This window comes from Syngnathus leptorhynchus, chromosome 18 (genome assembly GCF_054491065.1).
Source record: "Syngnathus leptorhynchus isolate UIUO chromosome 18, UIUO_Slep, whole genome shotgun sequence".
NCBI lineage: Eukaryota > Metazoa > Chordata > Actinopteri > Syngnathiformes > Syngnathidae > Syngnathus > Syngnathus leptorhynchus.
This window is the reverse complement of record NC_141212.1, coordinates 3,007,033-3,022,245: the sequence shown is the minus strand read 5'-3', so window position 1 is coordinate 3,022,245 and position 15,213 is coordinate 3,007,033. Positions and strand designations below refer to the sequence as shown.

Sequence of the window (15,213 nt, the reverse complement as noted above, 5' to 3'; positions counted from 1 at the left end):
AGGCTTTTGTAATTTTCACATTTAAATGCCAAAATGACACAAACTTGTTGCGGCAAACATTTTATTAGCATTATATTCAAATAGACAAAACGGTTTTAGGTAGCGGAATATTCCAGTCAGGTGAAATAAAGCCCTTTTTCTAAAAAACAAAACAAAAAAAATTGAGACTCAAGTGAACAGTCATGTATTCAGTTAAGTGCCCCGTGCCCCCTCCCAAGCAATGCTGCATTTCTCTCTGACATCAGCGCATACATTAGTCAAAATGTTCCTTATATTTAATGTGTATCAACAGTAACAAGTGTGTATGTCTGTGATGAAAGTCACTCAGGGAGAGAACCAACATGCTTCAGGAATGTGTGGCAAAATCCTCCAAGTGAAAGAAAAAAAAATACTTTTCATAGTTTACATCCCAAAATGGATCGCGACGTCAGCAGCTTTAATTTTGTAAGGCTTTGAAAGTACCTTGTCATTGGTACACACAGAAACCACAAAACTACACATTCACACATTTGTGCACAAGTCATTCCATAATTAAATAAATGCAAAATTAAAAGAAAAAAAGTGAACAAAAGAGCTTCAATTTCAGTTGGGAAGGGCGGGCATCAAATCTAAGATGGAAGTGAAAATCAGTAGAATCATAACTAAAAGAATGTGGGCATATTTACAAAATGAAGGTGGTTAAAAAGTAAATATTGGAAGAAAAAAAAAAAAAAAAAAAGTCACATTATTCCTAGTGGACATCACTACTGCACCCTGAGCGATACACGCGCACACTCAGACACACGCTACACTTTACTCACAGGCCCCTCCCAACACAGAGTTGTGATCAAGTTTTGTGTCCTCCTGTGGGACGTTCAAGGACATCAGGATGCTGATTGTGTTGATCGTCATCATCCCCCCCCTTCCCTTTTGACTGCCATAGCAGCTCAGAGGAGGTGAAAAAGGGGTCAAGGTCAAATTCACTCATTTTGATGTGCTTGCGCTACGACTGGTTGTACGAGTTGCTTTGGTTGCCGTTGGAGCTCTGATCGTTCTCGCTGGGAAGAAACAACCGTCAAATGGAAAAGGTCACTTTTGTGTTCCATCCCGTCAGCCAGTTTGTGGCAATTGAGTGTACCTGTTGGGAGGCGGTTTGGGTTTGGGCATCTTATTGAGCACGGCGGCGATCTCCTTGCGGTCGTCAAAATTCTTCCACTGGTCGTACAGTTTGAGGATGACGCGGATGATCTCGAGAATCTGAACGCACAATCGTGGGAGTCACGTGGCATTCCGTCCGGTTCTGCTGCCTTGCTGAATGGTTCATGCACCGTTTCTAATATATGATCAATCATTGGTGTGACTCTAACCTTGTCCATGTCCACCGACAGCTCTGCAAACCACTGCCTGGCATCCTTCTGCTGCACCACACAGGCCACATGCAGACACGCTTTGATGGGGAGGAAAACGACAAGCAATGTAAGTACAGCTGGGGGGGGGGGGGGGTAGAGGGGGGGGGCGGGCGGTATGTGGCACGCACCCAGGGCGATCATGAAGGGAGGGTAAAGCAGACACAGGTCCGTCCTGTAGGTGTCATTCACGATGCGCCTGGTGGTGGACGCGACAGAGAAGTTACACATTGCAGCGGAATATGACGATAGGCCAAAAAAAAAGAAAAAGAGGGGGAGAGGCAGGCAGGCAGACAGACCAGGCCAGTGGCAGCAGCATGTCCTCCTGGCCCATGTCCTGCACGTACTGCAGAAGTGGTCTGTATGGGTGGTAAACGATCAGGCAGCAGTCCTGAAACAGCAAACGCAGCAGCGAGTCAATGTGTTATGTTTTGAACCACTCTTGAAATTGCTTCTAATATTTATTCACAAAGTCATGCAACTCACCATCAACTCCAGCAAGTAGAACTCGCACTCTAAGATCTGCAAAAGGCCACACAATTTCAACCACGGGTGGGCAACGTCAAATACGAATTGAACAACAGCGATTCATTTTAGGCCCAACATTCATTCTCCTGAGCAGACGTGTCCATGACTCACATGATTCATCCTGTAAGGGAACTCCTTTGGAAAGGCGTAGGAGAATCTTGTTTTCACTAGTTTGAGGAGGGAAAACAACAACAACAACGGTATATATTACATGACAAGTGTGAGATGACTAACTGAGCGTGTTGACTTACACACAGACGTGGCTGCTGAGATCAGCCTCGTGTTGGAAACCACTCCGAATTCCTTAAATCATAATGGAAGAAAAAGCCATTAGCCACCATAAGCAAAATGTAACGTAACAAAAAAATAGCATGACAAAAAATAGACTCGAGTCTAAAAAAAAAAAAAAAAAAAAAACAGATTCGGTTTACATTTTACAAAATACAAAAAAAAACATTGTACCACTGTAGCTATATTCATTCATTGTCTTTCTTATTTTTCTTTTCAGTGAGGACTTGATATTATGATGCTGAAGGTGTCCGTACCTCCACCTTGGAAGCTAAGAAAACACAGGTAGGAGCCATGAGAACTGGGTCGATACTTTTCAGAGAATATCTGTGGAGAGGGAAAGAACTGCAAGTTTACACAAATTGGTCACCAGGTTTGGTTCTTCGAGCAGGATTATTTCGGGGCGTACCTTGCATAGAAACGTTTGAAGTAGACAGTAGCAGTGGCGATAACCTGTTGCCTCAGCTTCAAGTGTTCTCCCAAAGCCTGAATGACTAACAAGAGAACAACGACTCAAGATTTGAAATTAATTTGGAGAACTCCATAAATATTACATATTTTATTTGTAACATTGTTTCTCGTATAAAACTTAAACTCAATGGTAGAGCTGTGTGTCCCAAAAAAGAAAATATTTAAAATTCTGAAATATTGAATTTCAAATGATAAAATAACTCCAAACTTTAAAACATAACGGAAACTAACTAAGGCCATAATAGCAAATACACTTTAAAATATTACGAATTTAGTTTGCTTTTGGATGTGAAATTGATTGGCTTGTTTATGCACTGTTGCGTTTGTGGAGTATGACGGAAGGTAAACACCGTTGGCAAAGAAGATCTGCAGCTTCCAGTATTCTTCCTCAGAGAGGAACTTGAGGTCCTTCTGTCGTTCCTTCATGAGGTCCTGCTTGTCCAGCACCCACTGCAGACTTTGCCAAGACAAAATTGCTCATTTCAGCCACTTCCTAATCTTTCACTCATTCCTTCCTACTCCATAATCACCAGAGTGGGATTTTCACATCGCCAACTATAGTATATCGGTGGCTTATCGGCCACTTGAAATTAAACCATGGTTTGTAATCGAGAAGGGACGTAATAATAAACACCTGAGATAATATCTAACACTTTTATTACTAGGTATACGGCTGTGTTCAGAATCAACCAAGGAACCTTGTTTTCCTCCAGTTGATACTGAGCACAACTGGTGGTTAGCTTCCGCGCGGCTAATGCTAGGCCCCGATAAAAAGACACTGGCTATGGCGATAAAAACGTATCGTGTTCATCTTATTGTTTCAAACTTACTAATGAGAACTTTGCCAAAAGTTTCCAGCCATTGAGGATGAGACGAGGTAGAAGAGAATACTTTAAATTTACGTTTGTTTACTGTAAAGAATTGGACGCCGGCGTAGGTACATCTACTCGGGTGTTCAGACTGGTGTTGGCTCGTGAGTGAACGATTCGTTCAAAAGGACGTATCTTTTCAGTGAACGAGAGTGAAAGTCAGGATTCGTTCCCTCACTGATTTGAGAACGGATCAGTGAGGGAACGAATCCTGACTTTCCCGTTCGCGAACGCCGTGCGCTGTCCGGAGGGAGGTAAATGTTACATTCACGTAAACAATGATGAGCAGATCTCCGTTTGCTCATCACAACTCGGTCATAAATTTGGACGAGAACTCAGACTATATGACAGAATATTATTTTTTTTTGACAAGGCTGGACTAGTTTTTGAGCATGTTTTATGCGTGTTTACTTCATGATCCGAACTCGTGTTGTATGCATGATGTGGGAGTCTCTTTAGTGCAAGTTGCCAAAGAGGCGCTTTTGTATGACTTGAATTGAGCTTTCTCGGCTACCGTACACTTCCGCTTCAGCGAGCAGCTAGCTCTTCAGGTTGTTACCAATTGGGCTTTCGAGTGACTAATTTCAACTTTTTCCAAGCTCTCGATTTGCTGTACGTATGTAAATGCGTTCATGTAAACAATGACATGAAAGGAGAATATTTGTTAGTCGTTAGGTCAGTGGAAACTCGCTGGCTCTCGTGAAACAAGAGGTGGAGCGTTAGCTAGCACAGCCACAAGTAGCACTCACTCGGCTGTCAATCAATCAGCGTTTGACTTGAACGTTGTTTTTCTCTGTTTTTCCACGTCCAAACCTCCAGACTGGAGGCTCCACGTCGGCTGCTTGTCGTCTATCTGCATATCTCGAAAGGTAGGTACCTCCCCATTTTGTTTGCCGCCTAGTCTTAAATGTAGAAGGTCGTGTCGTATATGACTTCAAATATTCCAAAATGTTATCAAAAAACATTTGAATTGGTCATTTCCCAAATGAATAATGTCCTGATGAGTATTCTGGCCACAGTGAAAAGAAACAAAAGAATGACTTTACAATGGTTAAAGTTAATGTAAGAAGTATAGTTTTGAAAAATGTTCTTGCATTTGAACTGAAAAAGTCTATTTTTGATCATAGTTGGCACACATGAAAAGTGAAAGAGTACCACTTTGTTCTTCTAAAATGATGACTTGAATCTAAAAAAAAAAAAGAAATAAATGGTGTTAGTTAGTTGGTAGTGTTATGTGCTTGAGGAGCTGATGTGCGATGTCATCTTGTCATGGCACACCAGGGAGAAGGTGAGCACATGCAAGCAGCTGACATCTAAGTGCCAGGTACTGCACAATCTCATCATCATCACACTCGTCTGGATGTGTTTTTTCATGACATTGATGCAAACCAAGTTAGTCAGAAACATATATTTAACTAACTCAGTGTCATGGAAAAACATGTCCAAAAGTGAGTGGTGGTGGTGGTAACTGTGCAGTACCTGGCACTTAGGTTTGCACTGTTTGCATGTGCTCACCTTCCCTCTCGTGCCTGCCATAAGAAGTGAGCTCATACCTGAGCTCATCAAGCACTTCATCTGCTTCCATGCAGGCAGGCAGGGCCTTTTCAAACTGCTTTTGTATTCAATAAATTGTTCAAGTGGAATGCAAGTCTTTGTGATTTATGAGCAAATTTGCTCATTTGAAGTCTTTCATGCTTGGTGGTCAGTGCATTGGCAAAGTACTGTTTGAAAACCTAAGTGTCCACTACTATGTTTTCAGCCTTGAGGTGAGCGTCACTGCAACAGAGCCAAGTCTTTGCTGCTTCTCTCTGTCTGTTTCCACATGAGTCAAAGTGATGCAATTGTACAATTCCAGTCAAACACTTGGTTCTGTTCAGTTGCTGAAGGCAAACACTCAACTCAAAGCTGAAAAGAGCCTTCCAAAACCTAAGTGCCACTTTCCCCGTCTCCTACCTTCACCCAAATTCAGCCTGGCCAATCACAGCTCGCCACAAATTTGCATAGCCACGCCCACTTTTGGGCAGCCAATCAAAATGCTCCATTTTGCACGTCTGACCAATCAGATTGCTCCATTTTAATGAGACCACGCCCATTCGGAATCGAACCAATCATGGAGCACCTCATTTGCATATTCACGCCCACTTAGCAACCAATCACAGCTTTGCATTCTCATTGCTCCACCCACTTTTAGAGCTCTCAGCCAATCATAAGGCAGTATTCCAGCGTTGATCCCGCCCCAGTTCTAAAAAATTTCGCCAGAAAATATTCTGTAAAAAAAAAATTCATAAAACTTTTGGGTGGGGGGGGAATTATTGGAAAGAAAGTTTTGTTTGAAAATGAAGAATCTGTGTTATTTGTAATACAGCTTTATTTCTTTTGCAGAGTAAACATTCAATCACAACAAAGTAACAAGTTAGATGGCAGTCTGCTCGTTGCCGAGTGGTGAAGTAGTCAGCCAGAGAGACGAGCGTTGAAGTGGTCAGCCAGAGAGACAAGTGTTCGGCCAGTGGGACGAGTGTTACTCCATGCCTGGACCTGAGACAAAGATTGGTAAGTAAAAAAGCCAAGTCAACATTTTGTGCAGAAAATGTTTTGACATTTAACATACCAGTGCGCAAGTAAATTTGTTTATGGCAGAGTATTGCAAGCTGCATGACCAGGAAGTTGAATGCCCTACGCAGTCGATTTTGTTCCTTGCCTGTCAAAAAATAGGAAAAAAATATTGGAATAAAGATAGAATTGTGCAATGAGGAGCATTTAAAGTGCCTCACTTCTCAGGTTACCTTAGAGCAGAGTAAGTAACAAGGAAACCAAGGTGCTGCTAGTATGCTGCTTTGCTCTGGTTCTTAGCTTCCACTATGAGCAAGTACTTGATGCTGCGTCACACTGGACACAAAGCAGTTATTCAAATTTAGAAACATGTCATTTACTTTCCTTCTCTCACCAGCAGATGGCTCTTCAGGCAGCACAGATCCAGGTGAAGGAGCTTACAGGCTTTTCACTTGCTGGACCAGGATTTCCCACCTCTGCCTGGAAAGAAAATGGAACATTGACACATCTCCATTTCAGTTTATTGGTGTTATTCTTAACTGTAGATTGGAAGCAGCCAGTCGCTGGTGCACAGGCAGAGTTCGGGAAATGTTGAAACTCCAGGGTAGACACCTGCACACAACACAAACGAGGGAGACATCAAGCTGCCATTTTGTACATTTAGAGAGTCAATTCTGAAAATGAAGGCTGCTTTGAGGAACCTCAGCATGGTTTTGGAAAGCTGGTTCCATTGGCCAACAGGTCGCAGATTTTCCAACTCATTACTGGAAAGTGCTCTGCAGGAATAGGGAAGCATAAAAAACAAAAAAGCAGGTAAGTGCTTTTTAACAATGCCAAGTTTGTAGTTAATAGCACCTGTGGGACAAGAGGTGGATTAAGCCACAGATTCAAAACCTTTTTTAGATCCATGCTGCAGAAACGTGGTCCTTTATCACCACCTAGTGGACAATAGAGAGAAGAACATACTAATTGACACGTGTCAAACATTTGGACGCGTGTGTGTTTCACCAGTGAGGGATGAGGGCAGCGCCAAATGGACGTCTCCAACCACAGCTTGCTGGTCTGAAAGACAAGGTAACGTTACAACCATTCTGCTTTTACATTTTCAGCCTAACGAGCTAATTGGCTTGAGCAAGAGTAGACCTACCTGCAAGTGTCTCATGAAGCAATGCGAGGACTGCAAGGCGGCCATCTTGGACCCTGCAGACAAAAGAACAAATGTTTGCTTTGGTCAATTTGATATGATTGCTTGCTATTAAAAATATTTTTGCAGTCAATCTGCTCTCTGTTCCAGATGCAGGCCTGTGGACAGAAATGAGAAGGCAATTAGAAGCAGTCGATTGACTTTAAAACTCACAGAAAGTCCGTCGGCCATGACTTTGACGATTGGCACCTGCAGACAAAGCAGAAAATTAACACGAATGCCTCGAAATACATGTTTCAGTCATTCTCTGGTGGATTTATGCAAACGCTGCTTTGTCTACTTACCTTCGGCCAAACGGCGCTGTCGTCCAGTTTCTAAATGTTTGTGCAGAAATAGTGTTAGTGCTCTTTCCACACGGTGCGTGCGTGCATGAGTTTTCAAAATGTAGATGTACTTACCCACCGTCAATTGTTTGGTTGCACGCCAAACAAATGCGTTTTGGTGGTTGTCGAAGATGTTAACTGCTAACGCTAGCTTCTGCAAACTTTTTAGCTTGCAAGATGGAAGCACGCTCGCCCAAAGTGCAAGTTAACTGAAAGAGAGCAAAAGCAGTTAGTGTGAAAAGGTTAACAAATATTGATCACCTACCTTGTCACTTTTAACCGCTGTCGTGCAGCAGGTGGACCAGAGAAGCGTGGCGCTGGCTCGCTGTCAGAGGAGAGAGTGAGAACGCGCGTCGCGTTCTGACGCCTTTTATAGTCTTTTTGTGATGACGTCATCAGAAGGGGAGGAGGGAAAAAAATAGGCATTTAACAAAGCGGGAAAAACACCACCGAATTGGAGCATCCGGAGCTCGAACCAGCACTTCAATCTTCGGAGTCAATGGTGTTATCCCCTCGACCATTGTCCGCCGATTGACGATTGAAGATTTTTTTCTATTATCGAAAATCATGAAGCCATCTTCAGGAAAAGTGCAGAGTAACCTTCAATTACAAACATTTGACATCGGTTATTGGGACTCGAATGGTTATGCCATGTTCCTTGAGTTTGGGAGAAGCGAGTTTGAATCTTATGTGTCCCTCTATTTCATTGGCAAAAGCTGCAAAGTTAAGTCTTGAACCCGAGGCTGCTGGACACTAAATCAAGTCTTTAACCACACAGCCATTTTTGCAATGAAACGTTTGGAGTTTTGTTATATATTTATAGTATATATTTTAACTGGTAGATAAAATTACTAAATCATGCTTGCACTTTCGAAGACTCAACGGTGAAGTGGACAAAGCTTTTACCTTATGCGCGGGAGAATTCGAGTCTGCCACTACTCAAACTTTAGATCAAAGTCTGCTTCATGTGGGGCTCGAACCATGGTCTCGCAAGCACCGGGCAAAGTTAAATACCACTCTACCACTATGCCAGTGAAGCTTTTTTCTTTTTGGGTAGTAGACGGTAAGTGTCAACTTGCTCAAAAATAGGTACTGCTAATCTACCAATTATTGACAGATCATTCATTGGTGTAGAGCAGGGGTGGCCAATACGTCGATCGCTAAGCCACTACTGGGTTTTTTCGCACTTGATGCGTGTGCAAACCACGGCGCTAACAACACAACACAAACACGCTCGAACCACTCTCTCTCGAACATCGGGTCAAGTTATAAACCATTCTGAAATTCGGCTTTTTTATTAGGTAGTGTATTGTACATAGAGGACGTCTGGTCGGAAAAATGGACATGTTCATTTTACGCTGGGTTACATAGGAGTGAATGGGGGCATTGCCATCTTGCGGTAGCTTGGCGTCTTTACATGAACCGCTTCATAAAGCATGAACCGCAGTCTTACACTATGTAAACTTTAGCTCAAAGTCTGCTTCGTGTGGGGTTCGAACTATGTTCTTCCGGTCACCGCGTAACGTTCCAAACCATTCTGCCATTTTGCTGGGGAAATTCGGCTTTTTTATCAGCTAGTGTATAAAACATAAAGGACGTCTGGTCGAAAAGGAAAAATTGACACCTGAAAATGGCGGTGTACCTAATAAGGTGTCCGAATGACGTCACAGATCAACCAGCCAATCAGAAAGTGGGGGGTTGTTTGGGTGTGGCACTTTTCACTTTCATTTAAACTTTGACCATGATTTTTCCCTAATGAAGTGGCCTGTCATTAGGTACACCTGAAAATGGCGGCGTACCTAATAAGGTGTCCGAATGACGTCACAGATCAACCAGCCAATCAGAAAGTGGGGGGTTGTTTGGGTGTGGCACTTTTCACTTTCATTTAAACTTTGACATTGATTTTTCCCTAATGAAGTGGCCTGTCATTAGGTACACCTGAAAATGGCGGCGTACCTAATAAGGTGTCCGAATGACGTCACAGATCAACCAGCCAATCAGAAAGTGGGGGGTTGTTTGGGTGTGGCACTTTTCACTTTCATTTAAACTTTGACATTGATTTTTCCCTAATGAAGTGGCCTGTCATTAGGTACACCTGAAAATGGCGGCGTACCTAATAAGGTGTCCGAATGACGTCACAGATCAACCAGCCAATCAGAAAGTGGGGGGTTGTTTGGGTGTGGCACTTTTCACTTTCATTTAAACTTTGACATTGATTTTTCCCTAATGAAGTGGCCTGTCATTAGGTACACCTGAAAATGGCGGCGTACCTAATAAGGTGTCCGAATGACGTCACAGATCAACCAGCCAATCAGAAAGTGGGGGGTTGTTTGGGTGTGGCACTTTTCACTTTCATTTAAACTTTGACATTGATTTTTCCCTAATGAAGTGGCCTGTCATTAGGTACACCTGAAAATGGCGGCGTACCTAATAAGGTGTCCGAATGACGTCACAGATCAACCAGCCAATCAGAAAGTGGGGGGTTGTTTGGGTGTGGCACTTTTCACTTTCATTTAAACTTTGACCATGATTTTTCCCTAATGAAGTGGCCTGTCATTAGGTACACCTGAAAATGGCGGCGTACCTAATAAGGTGTCCGAATGACGTCACAGATCAACCAGCCAATCAGAAAGTGGGGGGTTGTTTGGGTGTGGCACTTTTCACTTTCATTTAAACTTTGACCATGATTTTTCCCTAATGAAGTGGCCTGTCATTAGGTACACCTGAAAATGGCGGCGTACCTAATAAGGTGTCCGAATGACGTCACAGATCAACCAGCCAATCAGAAAGTGGGGGGTTGTTTGGGTGTGGCACTTTTCACTTTCATTTAAACTTTGACATTGATTTTTCCCTAATGAAGTGGCCTGTCATTAGGTACACCTGAAAATGGCGGCGTACCTAATAAGGTGTCCGAATGACGTCACAGATCAACCAGCCAATCAGAAAGTGGGGGGTTGTTTGGGTGTGGCACTTTTCACTTTCATTTAAACTTTGACCATGATTTTTCCCTAATGAAGTGGCCTGTCATTAGGTACACCTGAAAATGGCGGCGTACCTAATAAGGTGTCCGAATGACGTCACAGATCAACCAGCCAATCAGAAAGTGGGGGGTTGTTTGGGTGTGGCACTTTTCACTTTCATTTAAACTTTGACATTGATTTTTCCCTAATGAAGTGGCCTGTCATTAGGTACACCTGAAAATGGCGGCGTACCTAATAAGGTGTCCGAATGACGTCACAGATCAACCAGCCAATCAGAAAGTGGGGGGTTGTTTGGGTGTGGCACTTTTCACTTTCATTTAAACTTTGACATTGATTTTTCCCTAATGAAGTGGCCTGTCATTAGGTACACCTGAAAATGGCGGCGTACCTAATAAGGTGTCCGAATGACGTCACAGATCAACCAGCCAATCAGAAAGTGGGGGGTTGTTTGGGTGTGGCACTTTTCACTTTCATTTAAACTTTGACATTGATTTTTCCCTAATGAAGTGGCCTGTCATTAGGTACACCTGAAAATGGCGGCGTACCTAATAAGGTGTCCGAATGACGTCACAGATCAACCAGCCAATCAGAAAGTGGGGGGTTGTTTGGGTGTGGCACTTTTCACTTTCATTTAAACTTTGACATTGATTTTTCCCTAATGAAGTGGCCTGTCATTAGGTACACCTGAAAATGGCGGCGTACCTAATAAGGTGTCCGAATGACGTCACAGATCAACCAGCCAATCAGAAAGTGGGGGGTTGTTTGGGTGTGGCACTTTTCACTTTCATTTAAACTTTGACCATGATTTTTCCCTAATGAAGTGGCCTGTCATTAGGTACACCTGAAAATGGCGGCGTACCTAATAAGGTGTCCGAATGACGTCACAGATCAACCAGCCAATCAGAAAGTGGGGGGTTGTTTGGGTGTGGCACTTTTCACTTTCATTTAAACTTTGACCATGATTTTTCCCTAATGAAGTGGCCTGTCATTAGGTACACCTGAAAATGGCGGCGTACCTAATAAGGTGTCCGAATGACGTCACAGATCAACCAGCCAATCAGAAAGTGGGGGGTTGTTTGGGTGTGGCACTTTTCACTTTCATTTAAACTTTGACCATGATTTTTCCCTAATGAAGTGGCCTGTCATTAGGTACACCTGAAAATGGCGGCGTACCTAATAAGGTGTCCGAATGACGTCACAGATCAACCAGCCAATCAGAAAGTGGGGGGTTGTTTGGGTGTGGCACTTTTCACTTTCATTTAAACTTTGACATTGATTTTTCCCTAATGAAGTGGCCTGTCATTAGGTACACCTGAAAATGGCGGCGTACCTAATAAGGTGTCCGAATGACGTCACAGATCAACCAGCCAATCAGAAAGTGGGGGGTTGTTTGGGTGTGGCACTTTTCACTTTCATTTAAACTTTGACCATGATTTTTCCCTAATGAAGTGGCCTGTCATTAGGTACACCTGAAAATGGCGGCGTACCTAATAAGGTGTCCGAATGACGTCACAGATCAACCAGCCAATCAGAAAGTGGGGGGTTGTTTGGGTGTGGCACTTTTCACTTTCATTTAAACTTTGACATTGATTTTTCCCTAATGAAGTGGCCTGTCATTAGGTACACCTGAAAATGGCGGCGTACCTAATAAGGTGTCCGAATGACGTCACAGATCAACCAGCCAATCAGAAAGTGGGGGGTTGTTTGGGTGTGGCACTTTTCACTTTCATTTAAACTTTGACATTGATTTTTCCCTAATGAAGTGGCCTGTCATTAGGTACACCTGAAAATGGCGGCGTACCTAATAAGGTGTCCGAATGACGTCACAGATCAACCAGCCAATCAGAAAGTGGGGGGTTGTTTGGGTGTGGCACTTTTCACTTTCATTTAAACTTTGACATTGATTTTTCCCTAATGAAGTGGCCTGTCATTAGGTACACCTGAAAATGGCGGCGTACCTAATAAGGTGTCCGAATGACGTCACAGATCAACCAGCCAATCAGAAAGTGGGGGGTTGTTTGGGTGTGGCACTTTTCACTTTCATTTAAACTTTGACATTGATTTTTCCCTAATGAAGTGGCCTGTCATTAGGTACACCTGAAAATGGCGGCGTACCTAATAAGGTGTCCGAATGACGTCACAGATCAACCAGCCAATCAGAAAGTGGGGGGTTGTTTGGGTGTGGCACTTTTCACTTTCATTTAAACTTTGACCATGATTTTTCCCTAATGAAGTGGCCTGTCATTAGGTACACCTGAAAATGGCGGCGTACCTAATAAGGTGTCCGAATGACGTCACAGATCAACCAGCCAATCAGAAAGTGGGGGGTTGTTTGGGTGTGGCACTTTTCACTTTCATTTAAACTTTGACCATGATTTTTCCCTAATGAAGTGGCCTGTCATTAGGTACACCTGAAAATGGCGGCGTACCTAATAAGGTGTCCGAATGACGTCACAGATCAACCAGCCAATCAGAAAGTGGGGGGTTGTTTGGGTGTGGCACTTTTCACTTTCATTTAAACTTTGACATTGATTTTTCCCTAATGAAGTGGCCTGTCATTAGGTACACCTGAAAATGGCGGCGTACCTAATAAGGTGTCCGAATGACGTCACAGATCAACCAGCCAATCAGAAAGTGGGGGGTTGTTTGGGTGTGGCACTTTTCACTTTCATTTAAACTTTGACCATGATTTTTCCCTAATGAAGTGGCCTGTCATTAGGTACACCTGAAAATGGCGGCGTACCTAATAAGGTGTCCGAATGACGTCACAGATCAACCAGCCAATCAGAAAGTGGGGGGTTGTTTGGGTGTGGCACTTTTCACTTTCATTTAAACTTTGACATTGATTTTTCCCTAATGAAGTGGCCTGTCATTAGGTACACCTGAAAATGGCGGCGTACCTAATAAGGTGTCCGAATGACGTCACAGATCAACCAGCCAATCAGAAAGTGGGGGGTTGTTTGGGTGTGGCACTTTTCACTTTCATTTAAACTTTGACCATGATTTTTCCCTAATGAAGTGGCCTGTCATTAGGTACACCTGAAAATGGCGGCGTACCTAATAAGGTGTCCGAATGACGTCACAGATCAACCAGCCAATCAGAAAGTGGGGGGTTGTTTGGGTGTGGCACTTTTCACTTTCATTTAAACTTTGACATTGATTTTTCCCTAATGAAGTGGCCTGTCATTAGGTACACCTGAAAATGGCGGCGTACCTAATAAGGTGTCCGAATGACGTCACAGATCAACCAGCCAATCAGAAAGTGGGGGGTTGTTTGGGTGTGGCACTTTTCACTTTCATTTAAACTTTGACATTGATTTTTCCCTAATGAAGTGGCCTGTCATTAGGTACACCTGAAAATGGCGGCGTACCTAATAAGGTGTCCGAATGACGTCACAGATCAACCAGCCAATCAGAAAGTGGGGGGTTGTTTGGGTGTGGCACTTTTCACTTTCATTTAAACTTTGACATTGATTTTTCCCTAATGAAGTGGCCTGTCATTAGGTACACCTGAAAATGGCGGCGTACCTAATAAGGTGTCCGAATGACGTCACAGATCAACCAGCCAATCAGAAAGTGGGGGGTTGTTTGGGTGTGGCACTTTTCACTTTCATTTAAACTTTGACATTGATTTTTCCCTAATGAAGTGGCCTGTCATTAGGTACACCTGAAAATGGCGGCGTACCTAATAAGGTGTCCGAATGACGTCACAGATCAACCAGCCAATCAGAAAGTGGGGGGTTGTTTGGGTGTGGCACTTTTCACTTTCATTTAAACTTTGACATTGATTTTTCCCTAATGAAGTGGCCTGTCATTAGGTACACCTGAAAATGGCGGCGTACCTAATAAGGTGTCCGAATGACGTCACAGATCAACCAGCCAATCAGAAAGTGGGGGGTTGTTTGGGTGTGGCACTTTTCACTTTCATTTAAACTTTGACCATGATTTTTCCCTAATGAAGTGGCCTGTCATTAGGTACACCTGAAAATGGCGGCGTACCTAATAAGGTGTCCGAATGACGTCACAGATCAACCAGCCAATCAGAAAGTGGGGGGTTGTTTGGGTGTGGCACTTTTCACTTTCATTTAAACTTTGACATTGATTTTTCCCTAATGAAGTGGCCTGTCATTAGGTACACCTGAAAATGGCGGCGTACCTAATAAGGTGTCCGAATGACGTCACAGATCAACCAGCCAATCAGAAAGTGGGGGGTTGTTTGGGTGTGGCACTTTTCACTTTCATTTAAACTTTGACATTGATTTTTCCCTAATGAAGTGGCCTGTCATTAGGTACACCTGAAAATGGCGGCGTACCTAATAAGGTGTCCGAATGACGTCACAGATCAACCAGCCAATCAGAAAGTGGGGGGTTGTTTGGGTGTGGCACTTTTCACTTTCATTTAAACTTTGACCATGATTTTTCCCTAATGAAGTGGCCTGTCATTAGGTACACCTGAAAATGGCGGCGTACCTAATAAGGTGTCCGAATGACGTCACAGATCAACCAGCCAATCAGAAAGTGGGGGGTTGTTTGGGTGTGGCACTTTTCACTTTCATTTAAACTTTGACCATGATTTTTCCCTAATGAAGTGGCCTGTCATTAGGTACACCTGAA

General features: G+C 43.3%; 2 protein-coding genes and 1 long non-coding RNA gene across 8 annotated transcripts in view; 1 reads left to right on the top strand and 2 right to left on the bottom strand.

Moving 5' to 3' along the window:
* The window catches only part of mrps18a (mitochondrial ribosomal protein S18A), an 85,887-nt gene extending 76,709 nt beyond the window's left edge, over positions 1-9,178 (top strand). The window contains exons 15-21 of one of the 4 annotated variants that reach the window (XR_015068920.1): positions 1,368-1,455; positions 2,422-2,486; positions 4,361-4,410; positions 5,924-6,091; positions 6,489-6,904; positions 6,995-7,165; positions 7,386-9,178. The gene's annotated coding sequence lies outside the window, so the exon portion shown is untranslated. Of the gene's footprint in view, positions 1-1,367; positions 1,456-2,421; positions 2,487-4,360; positions 4,411-5,923; positions 6,092-6,488; positions 6,905-6,994; positions 7,341-7,385 lie in introns of those variants that run through there. The other 3 variants (XR_015068919.1, XR_015068921.1, XR_015068918.1) reach the window with 3 other exon arrangements.
* Positions 56-3,664, bottom strand: ccnc (cyclin C). The gene is made up of 12 exons (XM_085937969.1): positions 3,503-3,664; positions 3,023-3,129; positions 2,611-2,695; positions 2,459-2,528; positions 2,165-2,216; positions 2,025-2,080; positions 1,872-1,907; positions 1,685-1,776; positions 1,517-1,584; positions 1,347-1,426; positions 1,118-1,236; positions 56-1,037 (listed from the first exon to the last, which is right to left on the bottom strand). The coding sequence occupies exons 1-12, from the start codon at positions 3,532-3,534 to the stop codon at positions 983-985; spliced, it is 852 nt and encodes a 283-aa protein (XP_085794095.1). The 5' UTR covers positions 3,535-3,664; the 3' UTR covers positions 56-982.
* Positions 5,910-7,953, bottom strand: LOC147042370 (uncharacterized). Of its 3 annotated transcripts, XR_015068924.1 has the most exons (13): positions 7,884-7,953; positions 7,694-7,827; positions 7,580-7,609; positions 7,449-7,484; positions 7,239-7,291; positions 7,100-7,153; positions 6,986-7,056; positions 6,793-6,867; positions 6,632-6,703; positions 6,486-6,571; positions 6,325-6,427; positions 6,150-6,239; positions 5,910-6,076 (listed from the first exon to the last, which is right to left on the bottom strand). It is a non-coding gene; the product is annotated as an uncharacterized LOC147042370 (long non-coding RNA). The 3 variants fall into 3 exon arrangements; XR_015068923.1 differs by having other exon boundaries at positions 6,986-7,153; XR_015068922.1 differs by having other exon boundaries at positions 6,986-7,153; positions 7,239-7,827.
* Positions 9,179-15,213: the final 6,035 nt, after the last annotated feature.

Coding starts and splice junctions, on each gene's coding strand:
- ccnc (XM_085937969.1), bottom strand. CDS start 3,534: ATGGCTGGAAACTTTTGGCAAAGTTCTCATTA. Junction 1,237..1,346: donor TGTCGGTGGACATGGACAAG/GTTAGAGTCACA, acceptor TTGTGCGTTCAG/ATTCTCGAGATCATCCGCGT. Junction 1,038..1,117: donor CCCAAACCGCCTCCCAACAG/GTACACTCAATT, acceptor GTTTCTTCCCAG/CGAGAACGATCAGAGCTCCA.